Raw genomic sequence first — 28,000 nt, 5'->3', positions numbered from 1 at the left:
AAGACAAAGAAAATCAAAATTAAAGTTTATTGTTTCACCTCCAAGGCTTCAATCAGCTAATTGGTTGGACTGTAGCTACTGGACTTTGGCACATCATTTCTCCAACCCTGGAGGATTTTCAGGATGTAAATATAGTCAAATACCATAAAACATATTTACATCATTCAAAACAATGGCATTACATTGTAAAATATGACTAGATTTATTTGGAAAAAATGAAGACCTTTCTAGAACACTTCTCTCCTTCCTGGCTCGTCTATAACTGGAGAGAAACTCTTAATCTAAACTAACCACAAGATGTCAGCGTTTCATTATTTCTAAGAACAGAACTGAAGTTTTTCTTCCTTCAGATGAACAAACTAGTCCCAGCTGTGTCTACCTACTGGTTCTACAGCACTGTACAATATTAAACACATGTTCAAATCATCTGATACATACACATTCGTATTTTGCGTATTTTCACCGTTTAAGGAGGAAACACACAAGATGCCTTTTCTGAGATGATACAGACAATAAATTACAGAGCTAGAAAAAAGCACTTCTTTGAAATGAGCTCAACAGGTTTCAGTACGTATCATCGCAACAGTGAGCCTGCTCACCACGTCAGAGATCTGCACAATCAGTACAGCGCCAGGAAGCTGCTTCTGTTTCCTGATGTAGAGTCAGGTTAGGTTCAACGGGGTCCAATGCAGAACTGAAGCCAATCCAAATAAGGCATCGAGACGTTATTACAAAAAATAAACCTGTAACTCTCCTAGCAAACACTTTACAAAGGCCTAGACTGAACACACAAAAAGTTAAAAAACTACAAACGTGTTTCGTCTGTTGTAAAGGATGATGCTTCAGACTTGGAGTCCTTGGAAATCACTTTCCCGCCAATCCAGACCTAGAATATGATGTCTTGATTAAAGCAGGCGACGGCAGTTTTAGTCAGTCAGTATGATTGGGGTGGCTGTTGCTCAGGAGGTAGAGCAGCTCACCTACTGATTGGAAGGTTGGTGGTTCGATCCCTGGCTCCTCCAGTCTGCATGTCAAGTATCCTTGGGCAAGATACTAACCCCAACTTGCTCTCCGATGCATCCATCGGAGTATGAGTGTACTTAGAAAGCACTGAGTATAGATAAAGTGCTTGTGAGAATGGGTGTGATTGGGTGAATGAGGCATGTTGCATAGAGCGCTTTGAGAATAGAAAAGCGCTCTATAAGAATCAGTCCATTCTGGGCAAAAATGCTTTGTGCCCAAAGTTGAACGATGAAGTGACGTGTTTTCCACAGATCAGCGATTTTAGCAGGTACTCAGGTGTTTTTTAATGTTCGGTTAAAGTGGAAAGATCGGTGCCCACAAAAAAACCCCCCAAACTACTGAAGCTTCTGCTCAACTGGAGAAAAGAACTGAACTGAAAATCAATTAAATCTGACAAAAGTTCTCAGCTGATCCTCTCAGAATATGCTGATATATTTCTTATCAGTTACAGGCCCAAGCCATTTAAGGCTTATAAATGGCTTGGGACATTTGCTTATTCAGCAAAGCATGTGAGGGTTGTATTAAGACAGACATCTTCTAATTAAGACATTTAAAAGCCAGAATGACAGCTAGCTAGCATGTCCTTCTCCCACAACTGGATCTAACAGAACAGCACATACATCGTCCTGTTCACTGCTTCAGGACCAAACAAACCCATCTGCCTTTCACTATGTCGACATATTGTCTTTGTAACCTACATCTGGAACTTTCAGCCACATAAAGGGCAAAAATCTACCAGTTAAAATGTTACCTAACATGAAAAAGGGCTGAAAAGTCCGAAGGAGGAAACAGCTTCTTGTAGCCAAAAGTCTTTAGAAAGTCAGTTTGAAAATTGGCAAATACAAAACTTTTATAAATACTGGTCCCGAAACTGAAAGCACATTTTGAAGCAACTGTTGCTTAACACTGTAAATCTGACTAATAAATCACACCAGAACATTAATCACAGACTTAACCTTTTTACATGTAAAAGCGTCATAAATAAATTAGCGATCTACACTTTTCTGCTCTTCTCATGAAACATCGGCAGCCGATGTGTCCTCTGATTCTGCACTCGAGTCCAGGTTCACGTCCCTGCTCAGTGCTGAGGCCTGCTCCGGCAGCTGAAGCCTCTCTGCTGCAGGCAGACTCTCAGACTGGGCCATGCCCAAAGCCGGCGAGGCTACCTGAGACACGGGCGCTGAAAGAGTCCGCGGGACTTTGCAGCAGAACTGACCGGTGACGGCCGAATGCGCGTCTGCAGTGAGGTCGTTAGTAGAGGCCGAGTGTGGGGCGCTGGTTATTTCTGAAGGTGAGGGAGGTCCTACCGGGACATCTGTGTCAGCTTCTATTCTAACCCTCTCCGGGTTGGACCGTGGTGACGGCTGATCTGCTGCAACCACAGTTTGACTCCATGGGGGTTGGTAAGGCGGAGGCCCTGCTAGTGGGGAGCTGTCAGGGGTGAGTGGGGCTTGGCTGTGGATGATGATGGGATCTGGGGAAGGCAACGGAGTCTCCTCTTTGTCCACACCTTCAAGATTCACAAGGTCCTTGGAGGGACTCTGGTCTGGGGATATGGAGTCTGGCTGGTGGGAGATGATGCGGAGGCACAGGCCGGCTTTGGGGAACCCGCTAGCTGACGTTGGCTTCCCTTCAGAGGGCCGCACTGGACTCAGCAGCACGGGTAGCTCTTGGCCCAGCGGCTTACGGGGCAGCTCCTCAGGCTTCCCTAAAAACGAGCCATTAAGAACTGTTTATTTTCTTTAAGTGCACATTATTGACACCGAATAATGTACTGGAGTACTGGAGACTCCTAAAAGGACAGCCGCGTACCTGGAGACGGGAGATCCAGCTTCATCTTTCGCAGCTCAGCCATGGAGGCCTGAAGCTGCTCAACGATCATGTCGTCGCTGTAGAAAAAAGTCTGAGCGATGCGCTCCTGCAGGAACTCTCTCAGCTCCTCCAGAGACATCTTCAAGAGGCGCTCTGTTCACAAACCAGATGTTAAACTCACAGAAACGTGCAGTCACGTCTCATCTGTCTTGTACTGGAGCTGTATTCAGATGACATTTAACCCCTGTTTTAAAAAACTGACAATAAAAAATGTTTGTGTAAACTGAGTTGTGTAATCCCACATATGATTTTGTAATGAGCACATTAATTATAAACATCTTTATATTTATATAACATCTTCTATTTTCTGCAATAATAACTTGTTTGCTACAAATGAGATTTAAACGACTGTAAACATCTATACACTTGTAGATATCCACACGAACACAGAAACCCTGAATCACACAAGTATACAGACATTTATGCAAAAATCATAAAGATGTCTCGAGACCAGACACCAGTAAGTAGTACTTAAATTGCAAAGTGTGGCCTTGCGAAGTTTCACTTTTGCAGACTTTAGGAAAGCAAACAAAAACTGGAAAACTTCAAAATCACTCGATTTCAGGAGGTTAATAAGAGGCTAAAGTTAACACAATGTGGTTGTTGTGTAGAAGGCTCAGTGAGGAAACTGAGCAGAGAGTGATTTATTGTTTCGTGGCGACCCATCCATCATCTCCTTACTCTTGTGTATCTTGAGGATAGTGTAAGACATGGCGGTGAGGAGCCGCTCTCCCTCCAGGATGAAAATGTCCCACAGGCGGAGCGTTAGGGTGAACGGTGTCTGCCGGATCACAAACACAAAAAGTTAGAGAATCACTGCAGCTTAGCTGGATTTGTTTGTGCCAGTGGGTTCATGTATGTGCTGTTCTCCTGCTGGCTGGAGTCAGGAAGTTTGTTTGGTTCCTTCTCAGACCTCAGAGGCCCCGAGGCCCGTCTGAGCCCGGCAACTCAGCGGGATGGAGAAGTGCTGACAACAGCCAAACGCTGCCAGACCACTACCACAGGATTGTGGGCATGCAAGTAGAAGGCTAATAACAGTTTAGGCTGACAGGTCTTAATGCTCTCCTCTAATGCGATGCACCCGAGCTCTGCTGAAATCATGTACAGTATAACTGTGTGAAAGGCGATTCAGTGTTTTTATGTTACAGAGATTAGCATCTGCTAATGCTAACTGCTATATTTACACAGGCTTAACTTTCCAGTTTTATTAAACATGCAGTTGGCTATATTCATAAATTCACATTGTAACGAGCAGCATATGAGCAGCATTCCTTCTCTCACCCCAACCGGTCGCAGCAGATGGCCCCGCCCCTCCCTGAGCCTGGTTCTGTCGGAGGTTTCTTCCTGTTAAAAGAGAGTTTTTCCTTCCCACTGTCGCCAAAGTGCTTGCTCATAGGGGGTCATATGATTGTTGGGTTTTTCTCTGTATCTATGAAGCGCCTTGAGGCGACTTTTGTTGTGATTTGGCGCTATATAAATAAAATTGAACTGAATTGAATTGAATGTGTAATCTGGCTATTTAATGAATAATAATTATCATTCAGAGCACTGAGATACCAGGTTCCTCCAGAACCAGCTCTCAGTTTAGGAGACATGAAGCATCTTTTCTTTGAAGGTCAGGATTAAAACGTTCCTCTCTGATAAAGCTTGTAGTGACGGCTGGATCAGGTGACTCGTTATGCTGCCACACGCTCAGGCTGCTGAACACTTTTTCTTCTCTGTATTCTTTCATTTCCTTCCCCTCACACCCCAACCAATCACAGCAGGCGCTGCCAGAGTCTGTTGGTGATAGCTTCCTGTTGGGAGGGAGTTCTTTTTCTCCACTGTTGCAGGTGCAAGATCGTTATTCGCTTTAGTTTAGTATGTTTCAGGCTCTGATGCAGGGTTCCACCTTATAATATTAAGCACTGTGTGTTGACTGTTGTTGTGAACTGGCACTATAGCAAAATTGAATTGAACTGCTTTAAAACTTCCCAAGCAAAATAGAGAAGATACATGGAAATGATATGACATAAAACAAGAAGAGGGGAAAGCAACCTCTTCACACAGTGAGAAAATAATCAGATGACCTTTTATTCAACGTTTAACAGGCAGAAAAAGATGATCTTACTCGTTTACCCCAAGATAATGACTCACCCTGTCAATGAAACACTGCAGGAACCATTTGGTGCTGTAAATGCCTGCAGACATCTGCTCTTTGTCCTTGAAATAGAGAACACGAGTCAGAACTAGCACGTATCCTGCTTGCTAGAGCGTTACTCCAAGTTTTTCAAAAACAGAAAAAACTGATCTCACCAGATGTTTCTTCAGTTTGGGAACGAGCTTGGAAATAATCTGATCATGATGTGCCTGGAATCTCTGAAGTTTTGGAAAGCCTGGAACAAAAAAGCCTTAACAGGGCAGAAGGGAAGTGAGAACTTTTTAATCTAATTTCATGTCAGTCCAAACCAAATCTGACAAGCAGTACAGTTTGTAATCAGTTCCACCACCCGCAGAGCCAAAGACTGTCATCTGCACGGTTGGTGCAGCTGCAGGAAAATGATTTCAGTGTTTAGCTTCATCGTATCTTGCAGAGAACACGTTTGCTGTTAATGTTCAGACGAATGAATGAATCCTCTGGGATGTCTCACCATGCATGGCGTGTTTCTGGTTGGTGAGCAGCTGTGACAGGGCCCAGAAAGCGTCTTCCTCATTCATGTACATGAGCAGCAGGGCGGCAATCTGACTCATGCCCTGGCAGTAGCTCACCTCCTGCAGGAAACGTGCAAAAAGACCCCAATAATGGGCTTTCCGCTGTTGTGGTAACTGTAACTGACACTAGCTTAACACAAGTTAACACAAGACTATCAAACAATTATTAACTTTTTGTCATCATCCTGTGGGACCATTCTCCACCACGGATATTAGTTTTATTATTATCAGCAGTAGTGTTATTGTTGTATTTGTATATTCTATAGTGCCTTAATAGTCAGTAGGAATAAAGCAGATGGGCCATGATCAAAACGAATTAAAAACCCCAGAATATATTAAACATGGGCAAATTTTCAATTACTTAGTCATTCCTATTTTGAAATGTTAATCATGCAAAGCAAAAAACAAAAGCACGGAGCTTTGGTCACTGAGGGGAGTGGAGTCTATCTTAGCAAGTGCAAGGTGAGAGGCAGGGTGCACCCTGGGCAAAGGCCATCGCAGGATCAACAATGAAAGACAGACAGCCATGCAAACTTGTATGCACTCCTAAAACTTTAAGATGCATGTCTCTGGCTGTGGACGAGGACCCACACAGGCACTAGGAGAACATGAGAGAAGGACCCCAGCTGCAGCAAGCACACTACAGACACAATGCTACATGATTTTATTCATATGTACAGAAGAAGCAATGGTGATATTGTCTTAATAGTATATTGCAAATATGTTTGTTTGGTGTGGGCAACTGTATTTGACATAGTACATTGCAACACTATTCTATAGGAAGTGCAGAATTATTAGGCAAGTTGTATTTTTGAGGAATAATGTTATTATTGAACAACAACCATGTTCTCAATGAACCCAAAAAACTCATTAATATCAAAGCTGAATGTTTGTGGAAGTAGTTTTCAGTTTGTTTTTAGTTTTAGCTATTTTAGGGGGATATCTGTGTGTGCAGGTGACTATTACTGTGCACAATTATTAGGCAACTTAACCAAAAACAAATATATACCCATTTCAATTATTTATTTTTACCAGTGAAACCAATATAACATCTCCACATTCACAAATATACATTTCTGACATTCAAAAACAAAACAAAAACAAATCAGCGACCAATATAGCCACCTTTCTTTGCAAGGACACTCAAAAGCCTGCCATCCATGGATTCTGTCAGTGTTTTGATCTGTTCACCATCAACATTGCGTGCAGCAGCAACCACAGCCTCCCAGACACTGTTCAGAGAGGTGTACTGTTGTCCCTCCTTGTAAATCTCACATTTGATGATGGACCACAGGTTCTCAATGGGGTTCAGATTAGGTGAACAAGGAGGCCATGTCATTAGTTTTTCTTCTTTTATACCCTTTCTTGCAGCCACGCTGTGGAGTACTTGGACGCGTGTGATGGAGCATTGTCCTGCATGAAAATCATGTTTTTCTTGAAGGATGCAGACTTCTTCCTGTACCACTGCTTGAAGAAGGTGTCTTCCAGAAACTGGCAGTAGGACTGGGAGTTGAGCTTGACTCCATCCTCAACCCGAAAAGGCCCCACAAGCTCATCTTTGATGATACCAGCCCAAACCAGTACTCCACCTTGCTGGCGTCTGAGTTGGACTGGAGCTCTCTGCCCTTTACCAATCCAGCCACGGGCCCATCCATCTGGCCCATCAAGACTCACTCTCATTTCATCAGTCCATAAAACCTTAGAAAAACCAGTCTTGAGATATTTCTTGGCCCAGTCTTGACGTTTCAGCTTGTGTGTCTTGTTCAGTGGTGGTCGTCTTTCAGCCTTTCTTACCTTGGCCATGTCCCTGAGTATTGCACACCTTGTGCTTTTGGGCACTCCAGTGATGTTGCAGCTCTGAAATATGGCCAAACTGGTGGCAAGTGGCATCTTGGCAGCTGCACGCTTGACTTTTCTCAGTTCATGGGCAGTTATTTTGCGCCTTGGTTTTTCCACACGCTTCAGAAGCTTTGCAATTTTGAGACTGCTGCATCCCTCTGCAAGATATCTCACTATTTTTGACTTTTCTGAGCCTGTCAAGTCCTTCTTTTGACCCATTTTGCCAAAGGAAAGGACGTTGCCTAATAATTATGCACACCTGATATAGGGTGTTGATTTCATTAGACCACACCCCTTCTCATTACAGAGATGCACATCACCTAATATGCTTAATTGGTAGTAGGCTTTCGAGCCTATACAGCTTCGAGTTAGATAACATGCATGAAGAGGATGATGTGGACAAAATACTCATTTGCCTAATAATTCTGCACTCCCTGTATGAGTGCTGCAGTTTCAGCAATTTTTGCAATCCACATGTTTCAGTGGCACGTCTAGTAAAAACCCTGTTTCTGCAAATAATAAAAGCAGCTCAGTAAGACAACCATCAGTGCTGTATCAGCTGCTGTCCACTTAAAGCACTCAATGCATATCATGTCAAAAGCATGCAGTACTGTGTGTGGGGTGTGTGTGTGTGTGGTGGGGGGGGGACAAGAAACCACAGTGGAAAATGAAGTCTCTGCCCACGAAAAGAAAATTTAGACGTGACTGCAGATTTTTATCAGTTCACTTGAGTTGCTGGTGTTTTAATGTTTCATGTAATTTAGAGAAATCAGCTACTTACTGTGTTGTAGACTGAATATGCAGAGAGGACATGAAAGAGAGCCTGCTGCCTGTAAATCAAAGAAACAGGAAGGAAAGGATAGGAAAGGAGAAGAAGCAACAAAAGGAAACAAGGAAGGGAGTGAGAAGGAGAGGAAATGAAAAAAATGAGTGTCATGAATCCTGACACTGTATGTGAAGCTGTAAGCAAACCCCACAGCAAACAGTGTGCTGGACACACAATTACAAACCAGAAGTGAGAGGAAAGGAAAAAATAACAGTAACACAGAGAGACTACAGTCTCTGCTCTTTAAAAATCCTTTTTGTATCCTGAACATCTGTTAGATACTGAAATGTTCTCCAGCTCCACACTTTCCACTGCTGCTTCTGAACAGGACCATTACACTGACATCACTCTGTTACAGGATCAGGTTACACATAAACCCACGCCATCCAGAGCTCAGCCTGCCCACCTCTCTCTCACACTCAGTCCAAGTTCACCCTGAGGTCTCTCTGCTGCAGACACAGATTTTTTTCCTCTCGCACTTTTTTAATCTGTTTGAATATGGTAACAGTTACAACCTGGAAAATGATATGTAACACACACTACATGACCCAAAGTATGTGGACATCCAAGCCATGTGCATCAATGTCCTTCTACAACAACCTTAATTAGTCTTGTCTCAGGTTTTCCCTCTGACGGGAACCTGGATGCAGGGATTTCAGTGCTCAGCGCTACTCATTTCAGCCTACTCTGAATCCAGATAAAAAGGGCAGCTTAGATATTGGTCTAAAGTTTATTAGTTTATTATGTTTCATGTCGCACTAGTGTAAATGGTAAATGGGCTGACTCTTATAGAGTGCTTCATACAACTTACCTTATTCACCCAATCACACCCATTCATACAATTCATACAGTTGTTTGCTAAATGTTGTCCTATAATTAGTAGGGGTGGGTTTTTATAATCGATTTATCGATTAAAATCGATTCTGGCTTGGATAACGTAAAATCGATTCATTAAAATCCTGAATCGATTTTTTAATATTAATTTATTTTGCCCGAAATGCCAGAATCTCAGGTGAAAGATCACAAAATTTCAACAACCACCAAACAGTTAAGACAGTAAATGAGAGCAGGAACACGGCTTCTGCACATAGACTTAAACACACAGCACGACCCGCGGATCAGAATCAGTGAGATGTCGCCTTTCTCAGCTGATGGTCGGGGCTGAAAGCCGACAGCTCGCCGATTCTGATCCGCGGGTCCGCGCTTTTTGTTTACGCCCTTTATGAGCCGATTCTAAAGCTGTTAGTTTCATCTCTCTCCAAACAATATTGACCGAACCAGCAGCAAAAGAAGATCCAAACTACGCTTCACATAAACATCATCATGAATTCCCTCTGACTTTTGCTGACTTTTCAGGATAAAAATCACACTTCATGCACAGCTCTCTCTCTCTCTCTCTCTCTCTTTTCTTCATTATTCGCTTGCTTGTTACGCACAAGTCTACCGTTGTTTACAGCGCTGTCGGCCGACGTTTTTTTTTCCCTTTTACTTACTTCCGAAAAGTAAACCTAATTTCTGCCGTTCAATATTGAACAAATTTAAATTTTTTTAAATTAAGCAAAATGTAAAACGCTTAACCGTGTCTCTAATAAAACCGCTGTAACGTCAGAGGTGATGTTCATGTGTTGATTAATGGTTTTCTTTCGTTTTTGATGTACTGCAGAATATTTTTATAAAATCCCAGGCCAGGAAAATCACCTTCATGTTTTTCTGTGTTTTATCTTCAGCTACTTTGACACAAAAGCATCTGCTGTGACGCTCACACCTGTGATAAAGTCTTGCGTGTGTCAGCTTCCTTTTTATTGATACAAAAATATGTAAATGTACTGATCTGAATTATAATATTTCTGACTGTCAAAATTTCCCAGATTCAAATCGAATCGAATTAAATCGAATCGTGGATCGAATCGATTCGGGACCTTGTGAATCGGAATTGAATCGATTCTAGAAATCAGTGACGATACCCAGCCCTAATAATTAGCACTGCGACCTAACAATCTTAACACTTTGCTGAAAGCATATGATAACTGTATGCTTTCACACTGTATTCCTCTTTAATGTGCAAGTTACATCATTTGCTCACAGTGTTGGGGAGTAACGGAATACATGTACCGCCGTTACGTATTTAAAATACAAAATATGAGTAACTATATTCCGTTACAGTTACCGTTTAAAAAGGTGGTATTCAGAATACAGTTACTTTGTTGAAATAAATGGATTACACTGCAGTACTTTCCTGTTTCATTTTGTCGCGGGTCAGGACTGTTTGGGTTTGTTTGACAGCTACGTTCTGTTGTTCCAGGCGGCAGCGTTACGGTTGCCATGGTTACAGGGCGACGCTCTATCTCTCACGCGGCTGTGTGTTTCCTGGGTGAGAGAGCGCCTTTTTGTTGTTGTTGTTGTTGTTGTGCTAAGCTAACAGGCAGAATGCTACAAGCATAGCTCTAAAGAATGTTGCATCATGGGCAGTGTAGTCCGTGTTGCAGGGAGAATGGACTGCCATACACGTTATGTGTCTGTGAGCAAGAGGAGGGAGAAAAAAGGGAGTGGAAAGGTACGAGTTGTCATCGAGGAAAAACGGGAGCTGGAAGCATGTAAATATAATAATAACCACTGCAGCCAAGAAGAGTGCCTGACGAGCCCAGTTGTAAGTAAGCTATTAAGACTCGACTGTACACCGTGTTCGTGTTTTCCTCCGAAAACAATAAGTTCCGTTGGAGCAGCCTTTCAACGCCTCTCTCTGTCTCTCGCAAGAAAAGTTGACCCACACAACAAAGTAAAGCTATTTTTCGGCTACGAGCCGACAGGGACCCCGCCGTATTAGTCAGAGGTCCCTTTACTACAGTTCGGAGCCGCGGACCTTCAGTAATGGTAATAAATCACACAGCAATAGTACATTCACGTTGTTGTAAAAAGCACGATAATATGTTAAGTAATCCAAAGTATTCAGAATACGTTACTGTCATTGAGTAACGTAACGGAATACGTTACAGAATACATTTTGGGGCGTGTATTCTGTATTCTGTAATGGAATACATTTTAAAAGTAACCTTCCCAACACTGTTTGCTCAGTACTTTGAAAATATGTCTCTGTAACTTTGGATCCCACCACTGAGCTTGGAGGTTATAAATATTCTTTGAGAACAGAAAGTCCAAGCCGTTTATCCGTCTGAAATCCATTTCAGCTGCAAAATCCGACTCAACAGTGAAACTTACTTGACTCCAAAGCGATCCATGAACATGATATGGTTTCGAAATGTCCTGTTGATGTCCAAGTCAATCTGTTTGATCTCAGATGAGCACAGCCTGGCCTGCTCCTTCATTTTCTGAGTGAAAAACAGACAAAAGTCAACAAGGACATGTGGAGGTACCTGTGCTGAAAGACAAATGTGTCATTCAGTAGAGCTACAAAAACAAGTTTTACATATCAGGGAATATATATTGTAAATTCAGTCAGAATGAATCTATTATTGATTATGCTAACTGTTTATGTGTGTCATCAGTTTTCTGAAACATCTCGTCTATCAGAGAAAATGTGATTGCATCTATGAATGTGCTGAAAATGTGATTACAGGTTGGTGGACCATCTTATCCTTTACAAATATGTGTCAGTTAAGATCAGTCTGCCAGGTGATAAGACTGTCAGCTTTGATATTTCATAGCTTTAACTTTTTTTAAAACATGCTACTTTATACTTTTACTTTATTACATTAGACTTGTAACATTTACAACATAGCTACAGTTTATAACAGTTATAACAATGTTTTTCTCTCAGCTTTTTAAAAAACGTATTTATATGTCCAACTTATTTTTATGCTCTGAACAGATTTGCAAAGAGACTCATTTCAGACGTGAATAAATACCTCATATTTGCCCTCGTTCTCCTTCTTGGCCCTGTCCACGTCCAGCATCAGTGCCCAGGCCCGACCTCTGAGCTGCAGGGGGATGCCTTTGTATACTCGTTTTACCATCTGGCAGCAGAGAACAGAGGGAATCATAAACACTGAGTGAATAAAACGCCACAAAGTTTAGAGAACAGAAGCTACAAAGACTGAATCATCAGAAAGTTAAACCACCTACCGATCGCCTACGACCCCGTTCACAGTAAAGCCAAAAGTTTGAAAACATTTTCCGTGAGCACTCGAAGCAGGTTTGTAAGTATCTCTCTGTCGTACAGTTTCTGTTAACTTGGTTGGCTTTGCAACTTCTACCTCAAGTACCTCCACTCATCAACATGGAAACACCCCCCCAAATCCTTTGTCTTGGGCCAAGTGCTTTGTCTTTTGGACTTAATGCTTAATTGTATTCAGCGTGAGTTTTAGTCTGTCTGTTGTTTTGCTTTTTTCCTCTGTGTCTGTGAGTCTGCGTTCGGGTCCAGTCCTGCCTGCCACGCACAGTTCATCCACCTTGCTTGCTCTCATTGCTGTGTATGTATTTGATGTACTTGTGCTTTTCTCAGCTCACTGACCACTCAAAGTGCTTTAGACTACAAGTCACATTTTAGCCACACATTCATAAAGCACTTTACACTTCTAGCTACAGATTTTTACAATTTTCTGATTACTCTGTTTTTTTTACTTAGACAGGCTGCACAACTATATTTTTTAATGATTTATTATTATTTTTCCATCTTTCCGAGACAGCAACATGATATTTACTCCTGCAGCCTCCCAGCCCTGACTTTGTTCAGTCACTGCTAACCAACTAACTCTGGTCGTTATACACTAATGTGCTGCCTCTGAGTAAACTGGTCAGCTTGGTGTTATGCTGGTGTATAGCACAGTTTTGTTGAGTTTGTAGACTTCAGCTGGTGACAGAAGTGCTTGTTCTGCTTTAGGGATCTGCTATAAACTGGTGGCTCTTTGAACCAGAATCCACAGCAGTCAGAGATCTGCTGCCACTACACAGAGTTCACCACAGCTGCAGAGCAGAACAGAGACTACTGTCAGCAGCTTTAGTCAGGTGGAACTGTACATATTGTATTATTTATTCAGTCATTTGGAAAAGGAAACTAGAATTACAACTAGAACGAGCTCAATGACGACTTTAAAAAAGAGCGTTAGGCTAACAAAGAGCTCAAATTCATGCTTCGAGCACGATAATGTTTCATGTTTTTAACAAAGACAGATGACAGAAATGCTCAATGATGGATCAAACTGAACTGAACTCAGTTCAGTTTTATTTATATAGCACCAAATACCAAAACAGTTACTGCAAGATGCTTTATATTTTATGGTAAAGACCTTAGAATAACACAGAGATTTATTATTTATGAACAATTTAGGCAGCACGGTGGCACGGTGGTTAGCACTGTTGCCTCACAGCAAGAAGTCCTGAGTTCAATTCCACCATCAGGCCGGGGTCTTTCTGTGTGGAGTTTGCATGTTCTCCCCTGTTTGCGTGGGTTCCCTCCGGGTACTCCGGCTTCCTCCCCAAAGACATGCAGTTAGTGGGGATAGGTTAATTGATTAATCCAAATTGCCCACAGGTGCGAATGTGAGCGTGAATGGTCTGTCTGTGTCAGCCCTGCGACAGACTGGCGACCTGTCCAGGGTGTGCCCCGCCTCTCTCCCTATGACAGCTGGGACAGGCTCCAGCACCCCCTGCAGCCCTGAAAAGGATAACTGGAAGCGGATGGATGACTTACTGACACTAGTGGAGACCAAGCTAACGGTGGATGTACACTCAGCTGCTCTGGTTGAGTCTATTGATTTTCCAGCCACAGTAACAACGATCAATAAGCATAGCAGCAACTCTCTCACTAATGTAGGTGTTTGTCCAGAGGGTCGGAACCAGTCAAGCTAATTTTCCACCTTTCCCGTACAAGGACGCACATCGTCTTAGTGAGGAAGAGTGTCGGTGCAAAACCAAAGAAACTAACCCAGAACTGCAGAGTGTCAGAACCCAACCTCTGCGTTGTACAATGGGATTTTTTAATACATTTTAAAAAGTATAATGGAAACATGAAATTAGCATATAAGAAATCTGATTTCATCATTTTTTCAGCAAAATTGTTATTGCTAATGACTGCTTGTGAGACTTATGGGGACACTTGCCAGAAGCTTGTATGAGGACATCATTATCGAGATGGAGAGAAGATTGTAGGTTTTTTCCTCTCCTAGTGTGATTTATATTCTGGTGAGAAGCTTTGATTCAGAATTCTTAATGAGGGAGTACATTTGAGCTGAATATGTTCTGGACTCAACACCGACACTTGCTGTGATTCAATCTGTGTTACAAAACTCGCTGACATCAGAGAAACCAGCTGCAGTTTTACATGTTTGTCAGCAATTGTCTCCAGCAATGAAGTCATTATAAATCTGTTCTGAATTTTCCATGTGCTCCGTGTGCGAACTGTTACTCACCCTGTCACTGTTCTTGTATTTATCCCACTTCTTCACCATCTTCAGCCATTTCTCTGCTCTCTCAATCTCCTGCTGCTTCAGCTATGAAAGTAAAAGAAGCTGGTGAACAAAAACAACCTACTGCATGCATTTGTCCTGAAAGAAATGTGGCATTTGCCTCTTTACCTTCTCTTCATGTGCAGTTGGTGCCGGCAGCTCATCTTCACTGGAAGAATGAAGAGAAACAAATGATGAGATGCAACAAAACAGGGCAGAGTGGTACCAACCGGCATGACTTTACTTTGAAGACAGACTTACTGCATGAAGCCGAAACGGTCGATGACTTTGTAGATGCTGTAATCAGCATCCTCCCAGGGGTAGATCTCCACCCCGCCCTGCCTGCCCTGGAAACAGTAACAGGTATAAACTTACAAACTACAGTCTAGACAAATAGATACGCACATGTGTACAATTACTTACATAAACAAAAGGATCTTATTGTGCTGAAGCGCACCTGCCCTAAAGGAGGAACTACAAAGGCCCCAAAATGGAGTTTAAAGACTCTTGATGAGCCCAAGGTCCTACAGTATGGATATAGGTGCTCCTTACATGGGTCAGTTCTACATCTGGCCTGCATCTGGCCCATATAACACATGTAACCCATGTAAAGCCTGCCTCATTGCTTTTGGCCTGTGCCTGGCCTGGATACAGGACTTGCGAGTGCTGTGCCAAAAGAAGTCCAGATTAGGCCCCCATGTGTCTTCTATCTGGGTCCATGCACAAACCTTTGCACACAATCGTGTTTGTCGTTAGTTAGGGACGACGACAGGCATATTGTGATGCTCCTCTTCCTCTTTAATGCTACAGTTATTATTATTACAGGTATTACAGAACTAGCAGTAAGGTCTGGGGTTGATAAGCTGAAGTACTGTAGAAGTAGCAGAAACTAGTTCCTCCTGGGGCCACTTCAGGCTGTCTCCAAAAACAGTCAGTTAGACTGACGTGACACTGACTGATCACTAGAATTGCACCCTCTCATCCACAAATCATCACTTCTGCCTTAAAATAAATCATAGTTTGAGTCCAGAAATCTTTGATATACAGTGCTCCCTCGCTATAACGCAGTTCACCTTTCGCTGTTTCGCTGATTTTTTTGGTGCAATTTTGCATCCTTTTTTTTTTTAAACAACACATTGTGTTCTGCGTCCTGATTGGCTGTAGACCATTGTAATCAATCTTGTGCCGTGTCTCCTGTACAGTACAGAACGTGTTCAGTTTGTCAAATTTACATAAATCTTTGATCCTAGCAGTGTGACTCTGCTGTACTGTAAGTTTGTAAGTTTTCTCCCCAACAAACACGACAATGTCGACGAAACGTTTTGCACCGTCAAAGGCTTCTGCGGTAGCACCCAACAGGCAGAGGAAGCTGCTAACCATCGCACAAAAAGACATGCTCATTCTTCTCGCTTCCTCCACTTCTGTACCATTGATTCATTATGTTGAATTCTCTGGCAGCTGCTCTATTCCCATGTTCTGGACCTGAAAACAGGGTTTGATCTTTGGCTTCATTCTATAATAATGGGCTTTTTTTTCTATGAAGGTTTGAACTTCTCTTCCACATCGAAAGGAGCCACCTGAGGTGGTTCGGGCATCTGACAAGGACGCCTGCTGGGCGCCTCCTGGGTGAGGTGTTCCGGGCATGTCCCACCATGAGGAGGCCCCGGGGCAGACCCAGGACATGCTGGAGAGATTATATCTCTCGGCTGGTCCCAGACAAGCTGGAGGAGGTGGCTGGGGAGAGGGAGGTCTGGGCTACTCTGCTTAGGCTGCTGCCCCCGCGACCCGGCCCCGGATAAAGCGGAAGAAGATGGATGGATGGTTTGAACTTTGTGTTTAAACAAGAGAGAAAAGTGTGAAAATGTCTGTCTGAGAAAAGTGTATAAAGGGAGTAGTGAGGGGTTTTACAGCTTTAAAACATCTATAATAATTGTAAAACATAAAGTTGGCTATTTTGGGGATTTCACCTATCGTGGGTTATTTTTAATAACGCGATAAACGAGGGACGACTGTACAGTATTTTTTTAGAGCTTACTTTTGGAGTAGGGCTTTGCCCCTTGGAATCAATGCTTGAGGACCAAGCATGTCATGATCATGTTCATTAGGGTTCACATAAGCCACATTGCCATACTGTAAATCCTCTACATTTACAGTTTGCATTGGTACTTCGTGATATCACTAGTTGCCAGTTGGACATTTTTTAAAATACATCTATTTAAATATTTAAGCTTTACATCGCAGTCAAAAGCCAAAAAGTACACATGTGACTAACTAAATGAATAAAAGCACAGTATGAACATGGACAGAAAGCTCCACACACAAACCTCCTCCCCTAATCAAGTAAGCACTCAGTCTCTCTCCATAGTACAACTGTACATGACATGCATTTAGAATCTCCTTAAACCTGCACAAAGTTTAGAAGTAATGCTTTTATCATGGAAAATCCATTTGAGCAACAATTTGATCCCAGTGTTGACATAACACAGAGGGAACTAATCCTCAGACAGACAGCCTGAGAGGCTTCTCACTCCACTCGACTGTGGTTGGCTGCCTAACTGGAAAGCAGCCAATCAGCGAACCCAAAGAAAGTGTAAAGCTTCACCATGGCTGAGTCGGCTCTCTGAGCCTCAGAGGCCCTGCATGTGATGTCGGCGTCATCAGAGTGAGAGGACTAAAAATAATTTTACACCGAGGGCGTTTGGAGACACACAGTGTGTTACAGAAAGACATTAAAGCCAGAGAGATGGCTCTATTTGAATCGCACTCATTTAAATTTTGCTACGCTGATTCACTACAACTGAATCGAATTCACTAAATGAATGACTCACATCATTTGTAAGACACAATAAGATTTGATGGAGTGCATCAAAACACAAGAGCACCAGTGTCTACGGCTGCCTTATTTCACAGCACTAATGACTGTCAGGCCACTTTAAACCATTCGACACAACCCGACTACTCTGCCTTGTTTTCTTTCATCTTTTCTGAATGACACAGCTACTGTGAGTTACAGGTGCCAACAAACAGACAGCCGATCTTACCCTGATCGTACTTAGTGGTAGCATTTACTTACAGAAGTCAAGTGGTAAGAGCTAGCGATTAGCACTATGACCGCCTGCTTAACATTGTGTTGGTCCCCTTTTTGCTGCTAAAATAGCACTGTCCCATTGAGGCATTGACTCCACTAGACCCCTGTAGGTGTGCTGTGGTATCTGACACCAAGATGTTAGCAACAGAGTCCTGTAAGCTGTGAGGTGGGGCCCCCGTGGACTTGTTTGTCCAGCACATCCCAGAGATGCTCGAATGGATTGAGGGAAATCTGGAGTCCAAATCAACACCTCGCTGTGCTCCTCAAAGCTTCCTGAACACTTTTGCTTTCTGACAGGTTGCATTATCCAGCTGAATATTGTTTCCATGAAAGGGTGTACATGGTCTGCAAAAAAGCTTAGCTAGGCGGTACGAGTTGAAGTAACATCCACAATGATGAAGGTTTCCCAGCTGAACATCGCCCAAAGCATCACACTGCTTGCTTCCTCCAACACAACAAACAACACACACCCAGCCATCCATGTGATGTACAAGTGATTCATCAGATGAGGCCGATCTTCTTCCATTGTGCTGGGGTCCAGTTCCGATGCTCGCTTGCCCATTGCTGGCACTTTGGGCAGTGGACAGGAGTCAGGATGGGCAGCCTGACTGGTCTGCATCTATTCAGCCCCATTCGCAACAAACTGCGATGCACTGTGTATTCTATATATGCTTTAGTAAGATAAGATAAGATAAGATAAGATAAGATAAGATAACCTTTATTAGTCCCACACGTGGGAAATTTGTTTTGTCACAGCAGGAAGTGGACAGTGCAAAAGTTATGAGGCAAAAATTAGAATACAATAAGAATAAATACAGTACACAACTGTACAGAATAGAATAAAATAAAATACTATATACAGTAGAATAAAATAAAATAAATATACAATAAGATAAAAATAGAATACAAATACAAATACTATATACAACTGAGTAAAAATACAACGATGACAGAAAGGATTATTGCACTTAGTATTATTGCATATGTATGGATGTGTGTGCTTGATCAGTAGATGTTGGATCAGACTATATGGGCCAGCTTTTGTTCCCTGTGTACATCAGTGAGCCTTGGCTGCCCATGTCCCTGTCTCTGGTTCACCCCATTTCCTTCCTTGGACTACTTTTGATAGATGCTGACCATTGCAGGCCAGGAACACGCCACAGGAGTGGCAGCATTGGAGATACTCTGACTTCGTTATTGAGCCGGCACAGTTCAGCCTTAGTCAAACTCTCTCAAATCCTTACATTCACCAGTTTTTCCTGCTTTTAAAGACAAAATGTTCACTTCTTAAATGCACCCACTAACAGATTCCACGAAGAAGAGATAATCAGTGTTATTCCTAATGTTTCACTAATTTCTCATTTTTAATGTTCTTAATTTTATACTTACCGTACTGATAATGTTTAGAGCATCATTTTGGAGCTCTGGCTTCTTTTGAAAATAATGGCTTCTTTTGGCATCAAAAGAAGAATAATTTTGTTATCCATATATTCTTTTTCAAGATGATCATACACAGTGTCATTTATTTGAACTGTTCTTTTCCAGTTTGACTGTCCAGGGTACATCTTTAATCTTTTAAAAAATAAAACAAGAATTAGGCCCACAAGTTTGAACTTATTTTGACTTTTCTCTAATCCAAGTAAACCCACATTTTCAAATATATCTGTACATTATTATTTGGTTTAATGCCCCTTAGAAACCTGCCCCTCAAATATATGTTTTTGGTAGTCATCAACTAGCTTCTGCATTATTTTGGCTGGATATTTAATGACCCTTGTTGGCAGAATTGGTATATAAAAATTGTTGTTTTCCTGGCACAGAACTGGCGTTTAAGCACAGCCCACAAATTTAAAATAGGGTTGAGTTTGGGGCATTGGGAAGACCATTCCAGAAACTCAATGGGCCATTTCTAAACAGGTGCAGATCATCGGTTCAAAGAATTGTATGTAAAGACAAAATTGATTAGGATGTTCAGGAACAAACCAGGAACCAACAAGATCAAGCCTACCAAGAGCTGGAAACTGCTGGAAGGCCAGTGTCGCTGTCCACAGTCCACTGACCTTCCAGCTGTTTACGCTACCACGGACTAAGAAAGAGTGTCGACCAAAGAAAAAGTCCATGCTTATGAAATTAATAACTTCAGGTTCAACTGAAATTTGCAGTTGTCCACATGGACAAGCCAAAAGCCTTCTGGGGAAAAGCTTTAAGACTGAGCTATTCAACCACAATGACAAGAGATATGTTTAGAAGAATAAAGGTTAGGCTTTCAAACCATGGATAGAATAATGAAGAACATAGACAAATATTAGTTGTGTTTTCGAACTTCAGAGCTGCCTCCTGATGAAATCAAAAGAATTTTGAAATCGTTCCCACATTCTGCTGCAGCCAGGTTTGACAGAGAAACACTAAATCTCTTAAAAGCAACAAATTACTGCAATTCAGATTAGCACAATAGCTAAATTAGAGTATCGCCTGGGGTTGTCGAGTGGCAAACACTGTGTGGAAAATGCTGTCCCTGCAGGTCAGTGTCAACTCAATTACTGCACAGTTTGTCACAGATGTTGCTATGGCTAAAAAGCTCAAACCCCTCCATTGCCATCCTTTCACTGCGAGCCGCTGAGCTAAATTTAACCTGTGGCATCACCAACCCCACCCGGCCCCAGCTCAGCTCTGCATCAGCACATTTACCACTCTGACCAAAGCTCCTTTTCTATGTTACAGCTTGAGAAGCTTTCCTACTTACAACAGCTTTTTTTAAAGCACGAACACTTGTGCAATCATAATAAAACAATTATTCAAACTGAGAAAATCAAAGCATTGATATGTTTTTTAAAAAAAAGTCAGTTTTGCCTTGCTCCAACGCTTTAGGCTAAGGTAGGGTTATGGTTACCACCTATGATGATGTGGTCATGAGGAGTTATATTTCCCAGTAATGGTGAGAGAAAGTAGTGTTTTTTTGATTTTTTTAAGAACCATGGTGACAGAGTGCTGAGGATTGCCACAAACATGCACCTCTGCAGTGACTGTTTTACATTTCAATACATTATTAACAAGCTAGCTAGTAGGGGTGGGGGGAAAAAATCGATACTGTTTAGTATCGTGATATTTTGTTTGCTAATAATGTATCGATACAGGGACAGCAGAAATCGATATTTTGTTACAAACAATTTTTTCGTGGACTGGAACATGCTCCGACTTCAGAGCATGTTGATCCTTTTTCTGAGCAAGAATCCTGACATTCCTTCACTGTCCAAATTTGTTTAACTTTTTTTTTGGCAGCAATAAACATGACAGTTGACTTATTTTAATTTAAGACGTTTTATTTTAATTAAGTTTAAAACTTTTTTATTTAGTATAAAATTATATTTTGTTTTAATTTACTTTCAAATTCTTCAGTTGCTGAAGGGGCTGCATAGTTTTCATAAATTGCATAGTTCAGAATAGCTATAATTGTACCAGATGGTTGCATTCAGTTAAGTTGGACTAGACTGTAATACAAACCGTTCAGTTTGTCAACAATAAAACTGACTGAAATGAGAGAAAGACGGAGAGTGAGACTTTGATATTAGATAAAATGAATATTGATAAAGTTTACCTTTATATACAGAATTTGAATATCGCAAAATATTTTAAAAAATTGCAATAATATCGTATCGTGCGTTAAGTATTGTGATAATATCGTATCGTGAGTTGTATGGTGATTCCCACCTCTACTAGCTAGCTCCAAATATGTTAACTTTTCGCTCAGAAAAAAACCAAGATGGCTACATGCAAAAAGCTAAACTCAAAACTGTAGTCAGCGATAGGGCAGCGCAATATGGCAAAATATATTTGTCACGATATATATTTGAAAACTTGCGATAACAATATAACTGACGATATAATTGACGCGAGACGAAGTACTTTACAACTCCACAACTTTATTAGTGCAAAAAACCCTAAAACATTGATTTATTTTCACTTAAACAAGCAGCTGTTTATATTAGTTTAGTTCATTAGTTAGTTCCCCCCAACGTTTGCTACTTGTGTCATAAGGCATGCAGCTATTTAAAGCTACGCCGATTATTTGTTGAGTCAGCTTCTTTGGTCTCACCACCACGCTAGTTGAAGCGGACGCCTCTTCACGTGCTTTAACAGCTTTGTTGTACTCCAACAAGTGCTTCTGTTTCAAATGATGAAACGTGTTCTGCCAGGTGTGTATGAAAACAAAGCCACTGCGCATGCGCATTTTACCCATATTCTATCGCGATATTTCATTTTCTTATCTTTCTTAACATTGTACCGGTACTACCGTGAACGGTATAATATGGCCCAGCCCTAGTCAGCGACTCGATAGATAACATTTAGGTGGCTACACCGGTCGTTCATATGAAAGTCCATGGTCAAGACTTTTTACTGTAGACCTGAAGCCTGATTTTGCTTCCTGGATAAAAGAATGATTTCCAGTTTCTTGCTCAGACTGAAGAATAGGTGGATCATTAAATTCCCAAAGCCGAGGTATCTGGATCATTAGCAGGACTCTAAAACCTGTACTACATGTGCACAGTGGATGGCTTTCTTCTCAGTCCATTGAAGACTAATCAAGAGGAAAGGATGTAATGAATCATGTCTGTTTAGTTTTTAATGGCTGCTTTTAATGTTAGTTTCCACTGGAGTCACAATCAATATCTGTGGTCTTCGTTCTCCGAGACATCGCACCGCAGGCATAAACATATTATTACACAACATGTTATTAATGCACTTTGCCAGCATACTCACATCCACCCACACACATACACGCTTGTTGTCCTCCACACATGCAGAAATGTGCTGCACACAAAGCAAACACAAGAAGACATTTGAATTTTTGTCCTTTTGTGTTTTTGTTAAGCCCAAAATGAACCATGTGAGAACTCTTCTTCCAAGACACGAACAAAAACACAAGTGACAATGTAAACTCACCGTAGCATACTTCAAGATGATATCAGCTCGTTCTTCTGCGATTAGACTCTCGATGTCTTTCTTCATGTCAATATCTACGGAAAAAAGGAAGAGCAAGATTTGCATAAACTAGAGAAAACAAAAAGAGTTTTTAAAGAGAATAAACACATCAGTAGATGGTTGCCTTGGATTTAGTAGAACAATATCATAGTGGGGCTTTAAAATATCAGCTGCAAAACTGCACCAGAAACGTGCTAAAGCAGCGGTCCCCAACCTTTTTTGCACCACGGAGTCGCGGATGAATACAATAAAATAAAACCAGTACCAGAAAAAAGAAGATTTATTCATAACACACAAGAAAAGACCCAGGGAAACAGAGTTAACGATAAAAATGCTAAAATAATCATAAAAACAGATAAAACCCCTGAAAACCATACATTTCTCAAGTCTCGTGGCCTGGTACCGGTCCGTGAGTTGTTTGGTACCGGTCCCTGGCCTGGGGGTTGGGGAACGCTGGTCTATAGGACTGAACAAGCTCGGTAAAGACGTGGTAATTAATTTAGTGATCTGAAAACAGGTTCTGGTGAGTGTACTGTGCATTTGTCTGTCAGCTGGATTGAAGAGCTGTGTGAAGGTGTAAAAGTATAAGTGCTCATATACAGGCGCACCAAGGCCCTGTGCCAAACTGTGACATGACAAGGCCTGTTTAAAGAGCAATACATACTCTTCTAACTTATACAGCCTCTAGTACTAATAAGTAATAGTAATAAGAAAACAATACAGTACATTTCATAATTTGACTTAAATCCAATAAACGGGAGCCACCGAGAAAATGTTCCCTCTCTGTTTCATGAAACTGAGCATAACAAAGTCACGCTTATCTGCAGGTCAGTGATTTATGGCCCCCCGTCGAATGATTTAGGAAGTAATAAAAGTTAATGGCAGTTATCATTTTGATGACTATCATAAAATTATGATATTTTATAACTCAGTAATAATCAATAATCCGATGCCCAAAAATATGTGATCATGAAAATATGGCGATGGATGAGGATGATGAAGAGGTGGTTTGAGACAGAAACGAAAACTGTGGAATATTCATATTTTTGTGCTGTTGTCATTTTAAGCCAAAAAGTTTACTTTTTTAGACAAAAAAATGTTCCCTTGGCAGAAACCTGTGTGTGTGTGTGTGCGTCTGTGAAACTGTTAAACCACAGTAAAAAGGTTGTTTTTGGTAAAGCCAGTGCTTTTGTAAAGATGGGGAGAGTTGGAGGCTGCGTGCCCCGATGGATACATTTTGTTTGTTTAATCCAAAAAAGTTAGACTTACAAACGCTCCGCCTCAGCGTGAGACCGTCGTACCGAAGCGAGAGCGATGTTTTATGTGGAAAAACGCCTGAATGTGGTGAGGAGACCAACAACACTGGTAAAGTTGTGGGGCAGCTGGTAAGGACTTTCTGCAGCATCTGCAAAGCTGTCTTGGTTGGTTTTAAAAAAAAACGCGCTTTACTCGTCAGAAGGCCGTAAATACAGCTCATTGGTCAGATCAAAACCGTCCTTAGTGGCTGAAGCGAGAGCCTGCCTTTCTAAAATTGCTTTATTGATCAGTGGTTTTTCTCATTGGTAAAAGCGAAGGCCACCTCTGTTTTAAATGGTTTCATTGGTGGATCGGGGAGGAGCTCCATCTTGCACCGTGAATCAGAGAGAATTTCACCCACACTGACCAAACTGTGCAAAGTCACACCTGACTCTCTCGGGGTCTCACGCTGAGGTGGAGCATGACTATATACTGATGTTCATCATCAAACAAAGCAGCAGAGGTATTAATCCAGCTTAATCTGCATCCTCTGTTTGGCTCTACACCAGTGACAGACCTGGAGTGATGATCCGGACACATTGCAGGACAACGCAAATCATCTGGATTAGGGAAAACCCCAAAGCGGGATTATGCAGTGAAAATCTGTGTTTGTCAAAGCCTGAATAAAGAGAAACAAAGAGCTTTGAGGAGCCAAACAGCAGACGTGCAGAAGTGCGGACACGTAACACTGATGGCTCCTTCTTGGTTTAAAAAGTCCACAAAAAGGATCCACCTTAAGAGTGTAGCTCTGATATTTAGACAAAATGCCACACTGTAGTGTCACACTGTAGCAACAGAATTTACTTTACTTTATATTTGAGTCCATTTGACCTCCTTGTGTCCTGTTGAGTTTCTATAAACAAATGACACAGAGAGCAAACTGAGCGTCTGACTATGCAAAGTGAACTGAATGTATGTTTTTACCCAGTAGGTAGCAGGATGCTACCTTTCTGCTGTGTTGCTGTTGTCTGAAGACAAATCTTTCCCGTCTGTTCTAAGATGGTGGCTTGTAACCAAAAAACGTTTAACGACTTTCATCTAGAGGCTACCAAGGAATGGGCACTGAAGCTTTAAATATGAGCTGTCCTCTGAAACATATGGCAGCGGCTGCATGTGGTCAGCGTACTAAATCACAGACGAGCTCTGGCAGGAGACCCAGCACAAAGGGTGGAGACCCAACCTAGGAGAGGGAACAGAGACGGGACTGCACCCTTTCACACTACCTGACTGATGAACATGTACTCTGCCTTTGCAGGCTGTGTTTTACTCTCGGAATACACGCTGAGCTTTATTTAATAAACCTCCGAGTGGAGACTTGGGAGCTGGACTTGAACCAAGTTTTTTGCTGAAGTGGTTCATGGTCGGAGGTAGGATTGTTGAAAGTGGGAAATGAGTCACATTTTGCCCTCTGCACATTTAAGTTACTGCGGGTGCATAAAGTGTTTGGTTGCATCGGCTAATTTTAATGTCATAAGCTCAGTTTCACAAATGAAACTAGCTAAGATTACTCTATCAGGATACGTACTGAATCAAAACATATTAACACATTAAGTCATATTCATTATTAAAGAAGTGGTGTGTTCATTTAATATCATGTGGAGGAGTTTAAACTCTTTTTTGTCAAATTGAATTTTTTTTTATTCTGACCTCCAAATCTTTAGACAACAATATAAAAAAATGACATATTCTGATTGGATTAGGCTTGTAACTGATGACGACTTCAATCTCACAGGTTTAACACGGAGCTGTTATTCCTGTTTAGAGTGTCGTGCTTCTTCCTTGGATTCCTCTAGATTCGCTTGTCTAGTTTATATATTTTTTTCTCAACCTACAATCATATTTATTCAACTTTCACTTCATATTATACAGAAAACTATTAGCTATAAACTACTACTAATTTTTTTTTTCTGATGATCTAACCTCTGTTCACTAATTATCTGTGCTGATGTCTGGATGTCTCAAAACCTGAGACATTTAGAACTGAAGGCAAACTTGAGACAAAGTTTCAAGTCAGAAACCTTAGTGTCATTTGGACAGCGATCTCACTTTTGATAATGATAGCAATAAGGTCACCAGGACAAGTTCCAACCAAAATGTAACAAATGTTCTGTAATATTCTAAACTGCAGATCTTTTAACTATTTCTAGATCAAAGTGTGCAGACGTTGATTTCGGTAAGTGTGGTCCTGTTCTTTGGAAGTGTGTGTGTGTGTGTGTGTGTTAACTTGCATTTTATTTCTTTGTAAAGTTTACTTTGGGTTTTTTCCCTGCCTTAAAACAATACAAACCTACACAGGTCTAATGTTTGTGTTTCCTGTGTTAAGCACATAGAGTTTGAACTGTAATGGTCACTGCCAAAATCTGAGGTTTGGACTTTTACATAAACTGAATATCCATCCGTCCCCGGGTACTTTATGTTGACTGGGAGCCCTGTGGTTAAAAACTTCCTGGTGGACCACAAGCCTGGGAATTTGATCAAATGCCATTTAATTTAGGAGTAAGCATCATTGGAGCTCTAAAGAGAAGGAGAGAGTGTGAGAGAGAATTCCAACACAAAGTGAGTACAGCAGGACATACTTAAATGTTTTGTAACTGAATGACTCAGGTTCCTGTGCAGTTACTTGAATTACTAAAGATAAAGAACACCCAGTGAATTAGGGATTTTTTTTTTTAGCCCTTGGTGGTCTGGAGCCTACTCTCGATGATTCTCTCTGAAGACTGTAAAACATTTACAGACTCCTCATCTATTAGCTAATCAAGTACAATGGAATCGTTGCACTTTGTTGATCTTTTTCATTGGTTTCAAACTGGATAAATAAAACTTTTACATCTTCCCAGCGAAACCTCACAAACAGAATCTCTTTTTTTCTGTGCTTCAGAAAAATTAAAACATGTACAATGATTAGAAAAAATATTCATGTACTCAGTATTCAAGAACTGGCATACATTGGTTCAATTTAAGACCTAACCGCTGTGTTGTGTTTGTGCTTACTAATATGTATCACATGTGAGTTACTGCGCAGAATGCGTATCAGTGAGTGAGGCAGTTATTAAGCCAATAAAGACTTAATAAGACCCACAAATGTTGCGAAAACTATGTGAGACTCAGAGAGTACAATGTTACGGGTTATCATTTCAGGACAAACAGGAGTAGCAGAAACACGCCAGTATAATAAAGCGTAATGAATATCTGAGCAGTGCTTCTGCTTTCAGCTGTCAGGAAAAATGTTGAATAACTTCGCTGTATTCTCGAAGCTCCCCCAGCAGGCCCGAGAGCTGCTGCCGCTGCCTTCAGTGTCTCCATCCCAGACACACGCAGGGCCAGGCTGCTGAAGGATGCTGCCCACGGTGTGGACGTGTTTCGCCGACATCAGGACCTTTGTAGCGGCTCAAAGTGTCATTTAGCGCTGGTAAACAAACCCACAGCCTCCGATAGTACGAGCCGCGCGCGATGCTGTGATTTGACACCATTCTACAGCCTCGCGCGAGACCTCGTTTTTATTCATTATTATTACTCCACAGAGAATAAGAAACAAATCTGGGGCATGGCTACAAAGAAACAAATACGCTTGTAATTACCTTGATCCTCTGGTGTATTCCTGCGCTATCCGTGCAGTTACCGCTCCGTTTGCTTTGGGCATTCTCTGCTGAAAGTGCAGCTGCAGCAGAACAAGCCACCGGGCTGGTAACAATAGCCTCCCCCTCCGTCAATCCATGGGTTACCATCAGACACAGCGCACACATACGCGCACACAGGAGCACACGGACGGGACAGAAACCCTCCAGGTCCGCGATCCAAGCAGCGGCAGCGGAGAAGACGCACTGAGCAGGCGCCGATCGTCAGCCGTGTGTGAGCTGTAAACCATCCGGCCTTAAAGCAACAGAACCTCTGACAACAGCTGTCCCGGTGGAGACGCAAACACCAGCATAGAAGCAGTAACTGGGCTTTCTGCTGCCGACATCTGCTGGAAAAACACTGCAGTGC

General features: G+C 41.8%; 1 protein-coding gene across 1 annotated transcript; it reads right to left on the bottom strand.

Annotated features, from left to right (window-relative positions):
- Nucleotides 1-13: 13 nt before the first annotated feature.
- Nucleotides 14-28,000, bottom strand: LOC146719237 (USP6 N-terminal-like protein). Its single transcript, XM_085461952.1, has 14 exons — nucleotides 27,595-28,000; nucleotides 22,682-22,755; nucleotides 14,914-14,999; nucleotides 14,782-14,821; nucleotides 14,617-14,697; nucleotides 12,115-12,222; nucleotides 11,468-11,577; nucleotides 8,207-8,255; nucleotides 5,526-5,646; nucleotides 5,191-5,285; nucleotides 5,032-5,097; nucleotides 3,577-3,676; nucleotides 2,836-2,988; nucleotides 14-2,731 (listed from the first exon to the last, which is right to left on the bottom strand). Exons 2-14 carry the CDS (start codon nucleotides 22,745-22,747, stop codon nucleotides 2,037-2,039), a joined length of 1,770 nt encoding a protein of 589 aa, XP_085318078.1. The 5' UTR covers nucleotides 22,748-22,755; nucleotides 27,595-28,000; the 3' UTR covers nucleotides 14-2,036.

The sequence above is a fragment of the Copadichromis virginalis genome, linkage group LG1 (genome assembly GCF_057382275.1).
Source record: "Copadichromis virginalis isolate Kocher_CV1m ecotype Utaka linkage group LG1, C_Virginalis_male_GT1.1, whole genome shotgun sequence".
Lineage (NCBI taxonomy): Eukaryota > Metazoa > Chordata > Actinopteri > Cichliformes > Cichlidae > Copadichromis > Copadichromis virginalis.
The sequence above is the reverse complement of the archived record's forward strand: the minus strand, read 5'-3'. Positions and strand labels throughout refer to the sequence as shown.